Source organism: Dendroctonus ponderosae, unplaced genomic scaffold (assembly GCF_020466585.1).
Source record: "Dendroctonus ponderosae isolate FM_Combo_2020 unplaced genomic scaffold, Dpon_F_20191213v2 Dpon_F_20191213_12, whole genome shotgun sequence".
In the NCBI taxonomy this organism is placed as follows: Eukaryota; Metazoa; Arthropoda; class Insecta; order Coleoptera; family Curculionidae; genus Dendroctonus; species Dendroctonus ponderosae.
This window is the reverse complement of record NW_026017316.1, coordinates 159,643-170,968: the sequence shown is the minus strand read 5'-3', so window position 1 is coordinate 170,968 and position 11,326 is coordinate 159,643. Positions and strand designations below refer to the sequence as shown.

The 11,326-nt window shown below is 43.3% G+C and overlaps 1 protein-coding gene across 2 annotated transcripts in view; it reads right to left on the bottom strand.

Moving 5' to 3' along the window:
* Positions 1-315: 315 nt before the first annotated feature.
* The window catches only part of LOC109545104 (death-associated protein kinase related), an 84,511-nt gene continuing 73,500 nt past the window's right edge, over positions 316-11,326 (bottom strand). The window contains exons 3-6 of one of the 2 annotated variants that reach the window (XM_048662838.1): positions 6,866-7,130; positions 5,777-6,023; positions 1,524-1,783; positions 316-452 (exon numbers count right to left, since the gene is read on the bottom strand). In XM_048662838.1, the coding sequence (XP_048518795.1) occupies positions 388-452; positions 1,524-1,783; positions 5,777-6,023; positions 6,866-7,130 (837 nt within the window). In that variant the 3' untranslated portion in view covers positions 316-387. Of the gene's footprint in view, positions 453-545; positions 1,784-5,776; positions 6,024-6,865; positions 7,131-11,326 lie in introns of those variants that run through there. The other variant, XM_048662836.1, reaches the window with a different exon arrangement.

The window sequence follows — 11,326 nt, the reverse complement described above, 5'->3', positions numbered from 1 at the left end:
AAACGCTGCGACTCACACTCGGGCTTTCCGAGTTAGTTCAAAGCCCTTCCGGCCAACGGATTCAAATGAAAGTCCGCAGTGGTTCAAAGTGGAGTTTTGTTGAGCAGGACCCAAAGTTTCAACGGCCAATCGAAACGGGTTTGGAAGTTATAGCACTTTCTCTGCTGATGGCCTCTGCCAATGGCGCACGCCTGGACGGATTGGCGAATGCGCCTGAAACGAATGGGGAAACCCACTGCTCCATCGCCAATTTTCCCAGGCGCATTCGCCAAACTGTCCGGACGCTCGCACTGAAAATTTGGAGAAAAACGCCGGTAAATGCCCACTTCACTTTAATAACCACTTAAATAATCAATAAATCCACTGAAAATGTCCAGTTTTTATCGCTCAGTCAGGAATAATCATTCCCGACCAACAGCCCCAGCCACTAGATCCGTTCGAGTCTGTGGGATCTGAAACCAACACATCGATCACTTTTCCTCCTCCTCAATTCCCCCTCCACACACACACACGCAGACAGACAGAGTGAAAGCAAAAACCACACAGACAAAAAATCAACCTTTATTTAGAATAAGGACCAAATCAAAAGTAAAAAGCAACGGAAACATAAATTACTGCTTAAATAAGAACTAGATCTGTACACAGGGGCTGGACCGCACGCGGCCGGTCGACCCAGTGGCGTGCGGTTCAGGGGGCGGGGCTTAACGAAACGAAACAAAAGTGCGTACATACAGCGAAATGAGAGTAACAATAGCTAACACAGTATTTTCCAGTGGCGTTTCCCCGCGGGATCTGAACAGAAGTGAAAAAGTGCAACAAACCATCCTTTGACTAGAGCGGATTTGCAAAACGCAAAACGGCCCCTGATTCCGCCGGTGTTGCCGATGTTGCGCGCAAATTCTGCTGGCGGCTGCGCAGCCCACCCTGGACCCCCGCAAAACCCTACTGGGTGTGGCTGTTATCGGGCCCCGCCCCTTGCTGCGCGCCCCTGCCTTTCCCAACCAAAAAAATCCAAATCCCCATTCAATTCCCCCCAACTTTTGCCCCTTGGGATTTTCCGCCATCGGGCCAGGTTTTCCGGGTATCCGGAAAAACCTCTGCAAGACTGCAGGCGTGCAGCAAAAAATTCCCGGGGCTTCAGCGGGGAAACCCCCGGAAAAACCCAACACGCAGTACATCGGCGCAGCCCCAGTGTCCACTTGAGTGGGCGCCAGCCCGCCAAATTTGGGTCAGAAATTGAATTTTTCTTGAAACATGCGGGCGCAACAAGGCCAGAAGACACAGACACCGCCTGGGCTGGAGCGAGACGGCGCAACATTAGCCGTGTCTCCGTCTAGCACCCTTGTTGCGCCCATTGAAGCGAGCCTGGCAGCGATCCAGATACCCGGGGGAAAAACGCGCAAACTAGCACAAGATGGCGCGGTCGATGGTGATGGTGGTTTTGGTGACGGGCGCGTGCGACAGATGGCGGCAGGTGGGGCCGCACTGCGCACAAATACATTGAGCGGTCACCGAGTACGTACGAACGGGCGATTCGGCGAACGAGCCGCTCAGCGTGGTGCGCGCATGCGCCGCCTTGAAGTCTTTGGATTTGGGCGTTAGATCGGCGCAGCCGCCGTCGCTGCTCAAACAGCTGAAACTCTTGCGCTGGCCGATCGGCGTCGATCTGGGCGTGACGTTGATCGGCTCGGGCGATCTGATTGGCGCGGACAGCGGCTGCATGAGGTTGGATTTCAACGAGATCCATGGATGGTCCATCAGCTCGTGCACTGTCGGTCGTTTCCTGCGAATCAGAATGTTGAAATTTAATTAGCAAAATTTGGAAAAAAAATTTGGAGCAAAAAATTTGAGTTACGATTTTTTTGAAACTTCAACGGCCCCTGAAGGGGCGAAGCGCTACCCAAATCGCCAAAGTTTTTCAACCAATACCTTCCTCAGAAAACAGGCAATTTTTCAAAAAAACAATCGCAGTAATCGGCCAAGTGGTTCAAAAGATACGCGAATTTTGGAACAGCATTATAAAAATGCTGTTCGACACTATAAAAAGACCCCAGGGATGCAGGCTTTCATTCGATCAGTTGTGGAGACCGCAGATTTCATTCAAGGACCCCATAAGGGGCGAAGCGCTTCAAAAATTGCCAACGTTTTTTAGCCCAAAGATGCCCCAGGGAACGGACAATTTTCCAAAAAAACAAGCGCGCAAATCGGCCAAGTGGTTCAAAAGATACGCGAATTTTGAGACAGCATTATCAAAATGCTGTTCGACAATATAAAAAGTCGGCAGGGATGCACGCAATTATTCGATCACTTGTGGAGGCCGCAATTTTCGAGATTTAAAGCTGAAATTTCGGACACACTTAGACTACAACCCGACCTGCAGGCCAAATAGCGGACGGTTGCAAAAATCGCAGGGCTTCGCCCCTTAATCGAGCCCCAAACTTTAAAAACCCTTGTATCGCGCAAACGGTTGAAAGCAGCTGAACAGGCCTAAGGACCATTTTGAGAGAACGCAACGAGAACAACAGTTTGGAACAAAAAAAATAATGGGGCCTGAAATTTTCAAAGGCTTGTATCTCCTCAACGGTTGGACGCAGCTCGACAGCCTAAAGGATCATTTTGAAAGAACGCAAAGAAAAGTATCTTTCCACAACTTAAAATTATTGATTTACTTTTAAATTAGCAGAATTTCCTAGAAAATGTTGTTTATTTAGAAAGTGCGGCCTTTTAAGGGGCGCAGCCCTACTGTTTCTTGCACAAAATATGACAGTCCTCGACAGTCGCTTTCAAAATGGTCCTTGGAACTAGTCGAGTATCTTCAACGGTTTTCGAACTACAATTTTTTTTAAACTTCAAGGGCCCCATAAGCAGCAAATCGCTTCAAAAATTGCCGAAGCGTTTTAGCCCAAAGATGCCCCAGGGAACGGACAATTTTCCAAAAAAATAAGCGCGCAAATCGGCCAAGTGGTTCAAAAGATACGCGAATTTTGGGACAGCATTATAAAAATGCTGTTCCACATTATAAAAAGTCGGCAAGCATGCACGCAATTATTCGATCAGTTGTGGAGGCCGCAATTTTCCAGATTTTGAGCTGAAATTTTGCACACGCTTAGACTACAACCCGACCTGTGGGGCAATTAACGGAGGTTGCAAAAATCGCAGGGCTTCGCCCCTTAATCGAGCCCCAAACTTTAAAAACTCTTGTATCTCGCAAACGACGGAAATCAGCTGAACAGGCCTAAGGACCATTTTGAGAGAACGCAACTAAAACTACAGTTTGGCACTAAAAAATATAATGGGGCTTCGCCCCTCTATGGGGCCAGATATTTTCAAAGGCTTGTATCTCCTCAACGGTTGGACGCAGCTCGACAGCCTAAAGGATCATTGTGAAAGAACGCAAAGAAGAGTATCTTTCCACAACTTGAAATTATTGATTTACTTTTAAATTAGCAGAATTTCCTAGAAAATGTTGATTATTTAGAAAGTGCGGCCTCTTAAGGGGCACAGCCCTACCGTTTCTTGCACAAAATATGACAGTCCCCGACAGTCGCTTTCAAAATGGTCCTTGGAACAAGTCGAGTATCTTCAACGGATTTTGAGTTACATATTTTATTTATATTCAAAGGCCCCATAGGGGGCGAAGCGCTTCAAAAATTGCCAAAATTTTTTAGCCCAAAGATGCCCCAGGGAACGGACAATTTTCCAAAAAAACAAACGCGCAAATCGGCAAAGTGGTTTAAAAGATACGCAAATTTTGGGACAGCATTATAAAAATACTGTTTGACAATATAAAAAGTCGGCAGGGATGCACGCAATTATTCGATCAGTTGTGGAAGCCGCAATTTTCGACATTTAGAGCTGAAATTTCGCACACACTTAGACCACAGCCCGACCTGTGGGCCAATTAACAAAGGTTGCAAAAAACGCAGGGCTTCGCCCCTTAATCGAGCTCCAAACATTAAAAACTCTTGTATCTCGCAAACGGCTGAAATCAGCCGAACAGGCCTCAGGACCATTTTGAGAGAACGCATCGAGAACTACAGTTTGGCACAAAAAAAAAATGGGCCTTCGCCCCTCTATGGGGCCTAAAATTTTCAAAGGCTTGTATCTCCTGAACGGTTGGACGCAGCTCGACAGCCCAAAGGATCATTTTGAAAGAACGCAACGAAAAGTATCTTTCCTTTCCACAACTTAAAATCAAGAGTACACTTTTAAATATAAATAACTTCCGATAAAATTTTATTATTTAGCAAAGTGGGGTCCCTAAAGAGGCGCAGCCCTACTGGTTTTTGCACAAAATAGGACAGTCCTCGACAGTCGCTTTCAAAATGGTCCTTGGACCTAGTAGAGTATCTTCAACGGTTTTCCAGTTATAATTTTTTTAAAACTTCAAAAGCCCCATAAGGGGCAAGGCGCTTCAAAAATTTCCACAGTTTTTTAGCCCAAAGATGCCCCAGAAAACGGACAATTTTTCAAAAAAACAAGCGCGCAAATCGGCCGAAGGGTTCAAAAGATACGCGAATTTTGGAACAGCATTATGAAAATGCTGTTCGACACTATAAAAACTCGGCAGGGATGCACGCTTTCATTCGATCAGTTGTGGAGGTCGCAATTTTCCAGATTTTGAGCTGAAATTTTCCACACACTTAGACCAGAGCCCGACCTGCAGGCCAATTACCGGGCGGTTTGTAAAAACGCAGGGCTTCGCCCCTTAATCGAGCCCCAAACTTTAAAAACTCTTGTATCCCGCAAACGGCAAAAATCAGCCGAACAGGCCTAAGGACCATTTTGAGAGAACGCATCGAGAACTACAGTTTGGCACAAAAAAAAAATGGGCCTTCGCCCCTCTATGGGGCCTAAAATTTTCAAAGGCTTGTATCTCTTGAACGGTTGGACGCAACTCGACAGCCCAAAGGATCATTTTGAAAGAACGCAACAAAAAGTATCTTTCCTTTCCACAACTTAAAATCAAGAGTACACTTTTAAATATAAATAATTTCCGATAAAATTTGATTATTTAGCAAAGTGGGGTTCCTAAAGGGGCGCAGCCCTACTGGTTTTTGCACAAAATAGGACAGTCCTCGACAGTCGCTTTCAAAATGGTCCTTGGAACTAGTAGAGTATCTTCAACGGTTTTCCAGTTACAATTTTTTTAAAAATTTAAGGCCCCCTAAGGGGCGGAGCGCTTCAAAAATTGCCAATTTTTTTTAGCCCAAAGACGCCCCAGAAAACGGACAATTTTTCAAAAAAACAAGCGCGCCAATCGGCCGAAGGGTTCCAAAGATACGCAAATTTTAAATCAGCATTATAAAAATGCTGTTTGACATTATAAAAAGTCGGCAAGCATGCACGCAATTATTCGATCAGCTGTGGAGGCCCCAATTTTCAAGAGTTTGCGTTAAAATTTTGCACACACTTACACCACAGCCCGACCTGCAGGCCAATTAGCGTACGGTTGCAAACACCGCAGGGCTTCGCCCCTTAATCGAGCCCCAAACATTAAAAACTCTTGTATCCCGCAAACGGCTGAACGCAGCTCCACGGGCCTAAAGACCATTTCCAGAGAACGCACCGAAAACTTTAGTTTGCCACCAAAAAAATCGTGGGACTTCGCCCCTTATTGGGGCCACACACTTTCAAAGCCTTGTAGCTCCCAAACGATGAGCCACACCAAAGAACCATTTTGAAAGAACCCGACAGAAACCATCATTTGACATAAAAAAAATGCATGGGGGCTTCGCCCCTTAATGGGGCCTCGCAAAAAATCGTTCACACTTACCTTGGATCGACTATAAGGGCACTTTTAATAAAATCTATCGCCGCACTGGAAACGTCTTCGAAATGTTCGGGTTCGAAACTGAGGTTGCATTTGGAAATGTTGAGGAACGTTTGCTGCTTATCGTCGGCCCCAAACGGACTGAATCCGGACAGCAGAACGTAACCCAAAACTCCAACCGACCAAATGTCGGTCGACAAACAGATCGGCTCGTAGCTGAGCACTTCGGGTGCGATATAATCCACAGTACCTGAAACAGAGCACGCATCTAATTAAATCGTGAAAAAAATTAGTTTGCTATAAATCTGCCAAAGGTTGATAAAAAGGAGTTTAGGAGCAAAAATTCCCTTTCCAACGACACCAAAATCGGCCGGTTTCGACCATCCATAACGAAGTTATACACTTTTTGAACAGCAACCTTGAACTTTCCTACTTCGAGTCGCCCGATCGCATTCAAGGCCCCAGTTTGCAATTTATTTCTCTTTTTTGATTTTGCTTAAGTTTCCTGACTTACATTCTTGCGAATCTGCCAAAATCTTCCCAAAGCTTCAGGTTTTTTATCATTGTCGTCCAAAGACGCCCTCTGGCGGCCAATGTCAAAACGCCAAAGTGATCCTTGCGGCCCCCCGAGTCCAGAGACGTTTTTCGCAAAGCTCTAGGCCTGCTGGTTCGCGGGATACACCCAAAAGCTACTTTCGCCCCTAGGGGCCCAGGAAATATCCAAAAAACCGTATCTTGAAAACGACTGGCAGTAGAAACGTTAAATTTTCGCTGCCAGGTGGGGCTTTTTAAGCAGACATTTTTGTCGAAGTTGCCTGCAGCATTTGCTGGGGGGCTTCGCCCCCAGGGGCCCTCAAAAACTTCACGCCTTCATATCCGGAAAACGGCTGTAAATGTGCGATTAGTCCAAAGGCGCATTGCGAAGTCTTTTTTAGTGAACCTAAATTGGCGATGTTGCCAAGCACCCAAAATCCCCCCTAAACCGCGGACAAACACCAAAATTGCCCACTGGACGCCCGGGAAAGTTGAATTCGGGACAAAAACATACATTGGCAGTGTTGCCAAGCATGGCGAAATTAACACGCAACTCACCTAAAATTTCTCGTACTGTGACGCCGGGTTGCAAAATTTTCGAAATGCCGAAATCGCACAGCTTGATGTCATCGCAACTGTCCTCAATCGATAACAGCAGATTTTGAGGTTTGAGGTCCAAGTGGGCGATGTTGCGATCGTGCAGGTAACTGACGCCCTCTAGGATCTGCTTCATTGCTTTGCGCGCTTCCGATTCGCTCAGACATTGGCCGTCGTCCAGGACGTGCTGCAGTTCGCCGCCAGCGGCCAATTCCAGAACTAAAATCTGCAATTGAAACAGAGACAGTGTTATACCACGTGTGGTGTGTTGGAGAGAGAACGGTACACGTTGGACGGGCAGATTTACAATATATTTTTCCAAATTTCTGCAGTTTTCCCAAGTTTTACCACGGAATCCATCAAAAGCGATATATAGAGCAAAACTCGCTCTATTAGCCGCAAAAATTTGGAGTCTGCACGAGGTTTGAGTGAGTGAATTTCGGAATTTTTCCAATCTGAGCCATGGCTGGTCATTTGCACTGTGCACCGAGAACTGCTAAAAAGTGCATGATTTCTATCACACAATCGATAGAAAGCTGAAATTTCTCAGACATATAGAGCCAAGATGGCTCTGTTAAACAGGCCAACTTCAAATGTTTGTGGGGCCTGAGTAAATTTGCAGAAATTTCTCAAAACTGCCCAACAAATTCTGTTTCGAAATCTGGACGGTCGATTTAAAAAATTCGTTTCAACAAACTCTAAGCCGATAGAAGAGTGAAATTTACACCACACATAGAATAGGCCTGACTCTGTTAGAGAGCCAATTTTGAATTTTTTAATTATCCTCGAAGGACATTTGAGAAATTTTTCAAAGTTGGTACTCAAACTTTTCCTTGATACAAAACAGGCTTTGATCAGAAAATTCGCCATTTAAAGCTCTAAGCAGATAGAGCACTGAAATTGCTGTTAAATATAGAGCAGACATGGCTCTACTAGACGCACGAGATTAGAGTGTCCACCGGGCTCGAGTCAGTAAATTTTATAAATTTTTCAACTGTGGACTTTAAACAGGTCATTCGCTCTGTTCTGTTTATCACCATCTGCTTTAAACATTCGCAGTTTTCACCACGCCATCGATAAACAGATGAAATTTCTCAGAAATATAGAGTAAATGCGACTCTATGCAAAAGACAAATTTGCAATGTGTGGCAAACCTAAGTGAATTTTAATAATTTTTTCAATACAGCCCAACACAATCTGATCTGAAATGTGAAAGCCTATCTTCAAAAATTCGCCATTTAAAGCCCTGACTAGATAGAGTATTACACATTGCTGTTTAATATAGAGCCAATTTAACTCTATAGACTGAAAAAGTTCCAAACGGTCACGAGGGAACAGTTAATTTTTGAAAAATTTTCAAAATTGCCAACTGTAAACATCAAATGTGCCAGCTCTATTTTAAAAATCTAATACTTTCGGCAGTGAGCAGATAGAGCGCTGAAATTCCCTGTGCATATAGAGCAAACATGACTCCACCAGATGCATCAGCCTAAAGTGTCCATCCGGTTTCAACAAAGAATTTTTGGGAATTTTTCAAATCTGAGCCGTTGGCTGGACCTACGCACTGTCCATCAAGCACTGCTTAAAAAATTCGTAGTTTTCGCCGCACAGTCGACTGAAAGTTGAAATTGCATAGAAATATAGAGCAAAGATGGCTCTATTAAGAGGGCAAATTTGAAATATTTCAAAAGCCCGGGCGAATTTTGAGGATATTTTGAAGTTGGCTCAAGAAAGGTGCTCAATAACTTTGTAAACGCAATTTCAAAAATTCGGCCCTAAAAATTCCGGTTGAGATACTGTGCCCCAATTTGCACCACACGTAGACCACCCACGGCTCTATTCGAGAGCCAAAATGCTATTCTCTATGAGTATTGAGGGAGATTTGAAAAAATTTCCAAAGTTGCTCTTCAGACCTTCCTTTGATACAATAGAGGCTTTGATTTGAAAATTCACTATACCAAGCTCTAAGCAGATAGAGCGTTTAAATTGCCTTCAAATATAGAGCAGACATGCGTCTACTAGACGCACGAGTTTAGAGTGTCCACCAGGCTCGAGTCAGCAAATTTTGAAAATTTTTCAACTGTCAACTTTAAACTGGTCATTCCTTCTGTCCATCACAATCTGTTTTAAAAATTTGCAGTTTTCACCACGCCATCGATAAACAGCTGAAATTTCTCAGAATAATAGAGCCAATACGACTCTATGAAAAAGACACATTTGCAATGTGTGGCAAAACTGACTGAATTTTGAGAAATTTTTCAATTTGCCCCAACACAACCTGCCATAAAATTTGGAAGCCTAATTTGCAAAAATTCGCCCATTGAAGCCCTGATGCGATAGAGCATTAAACATTGATGTTTAATATAGAGCCAATTTGGCTCTATAGACTGAGAAACTTTGGACCCGTCACAAGGGACCAGTCCATTTTTGAAAAATTTTCAAAATTGCCATTCAAACCGTAAACATCAGATGTGCCAGCTCTACTTTAAAAACCCAATATTTTTGGCTCTGAGCAGATAGAGCGCTGAACTTCCCTGTGCATATAGAGCAAACATGACTCTACCAGATGCATCAACCTAATGTGTCCATCGGTTTCAACAAAGAATTTTTGAGAAATTTTAAAATATGAGCCGTAGGCTGGACCTACGCACTGTCCATCTAGCACTGCTTAAAACAATCGTAGTTTTCGCCGCATAATCGATGGAACGTTGAATTTGCAGAGAAATATAGACCAAAGATGGCTCTATTAAGAGGGCAAATTTGAAATATCTGAAAAGCCCGTGCGAATTTTGAGGATATTTTGAAGTTGGCTCAAGAAATGTGCTCAATAACTTTGCAAACTCAATTTGAAAAATTCGGCCCTTAAAATCCTGTTCAGATACGCTACCGACATTTGCACCACACGTAGATCATCCATGGCTCTATTAGAGAGCCAAAATGCTATTCTCTATGAGCATTGAGGGAGATTTGAAAAAATTTTCAAAGTTGTTCTTCAGACCTTCCTTTGATACAATACAGACCTTGATTGGAAAATTCGCTATATCAAGCTCTAAGCAGATAGAGCGCTGAAATTGCCTTTAAATATAGAGCACACATGAGTCTACTAGAAGCACGAGTTTTGAGTGTCCACCAGGCTCGAGTCGGTAAATTTTGTAAATTTTACAAATGTGAACTTTAAACTGGTCATTTCCTCTGTCCATCACAATCTGCTTTAAAAATTCGCAGTATTCACCACGCCATCGGCAAACAGCTGAAATTTCTCAGAAACATAGAGCCACTACGACCCTATGAGCAAGACAAATTTGCAATGTGTGGCAAACCTGAGTGAATTTTGAATTTTTTTTTAATTTAGCAAAAAACAATCTGATCTGAAATGTGGAAGCCTAATTTCAAAAATTCGCCCTTTAAAGCCCTGACGCGGTAGAGCTTAAAGCATTGATGTTTAATATAGAGCCAATTTGGCTCTATGGACTGAGACAGTTTGGAACCGTCAGGAGGGGCCAGTTCATTTTTTTAAAAATTTCAAATTTGGCATTTGAACTCTAAACATCGGATGTGCCAGCTCTATTTTAAAAAGCCCAATACTTTCGGCTGTGAGCAGATAGAGCGCTGAAATTCCCTGTGAATATAGAGCAAACATGACTCTACCAGATGCATCAGCCTAAAATGTCGATCCGGTTTCAACAAAGAATTTTTGGGAATTTTTCAAATCTGAGCCGTTGGCTTTACCTACGCACTGTCCATCAAGCACTGCTTAAAAAATTCGTAGTTTTCGCCGCACAGTCGACTGAAAGTTGAAATTGCATAGAAATATAGAGCAAAGATGGCTCTATTAAGAGGGCAAATTTGAAATATTTGAAACGCCCGGGCGAATTTTGAGGATTTTTTGAAGTTGGCTCAAGAAATGTGCTCAATAACTTTGCAAACTCAATTTGAAAAATTCGGCCCTTAAAATCCTGTAGAGATACTATGCCCAAATTTGCACCACACGTAGAATAACCACGGCTCTATTAGAGAACTCAATTGCTATTCTCTATGGATTGATGGAGATTTTGTAAATTTTTCAAATGTGTACGTTAAACTGGTCATTCCCTCTGGCCATCACAATCTGCTTTAAAAATTTGCAGTTTTCACCACGCCCTCGATAAACAGCTGAAATTTCTCAGAGACATAGAGCCAATACGACTCTATGAAAAACACAAATTTGCAATGTGTTGCAAACCTGAGTGAATTTTGAAAAATTTTTCAATTTAGCCCAACACAATCTGATATAAAATGTGAAAGCCTAATTTTGAAAATTCGTCCTTTAAAGCCCTGACGCGGTAGAGCTTAAAGCATTGATGTTTAATATAGAGCCAATTTGGCTCTATGGACTGAGAAAGTTTGGAACCGTCAGGAGGGGCCAGTTCATTTTTAAAAAAA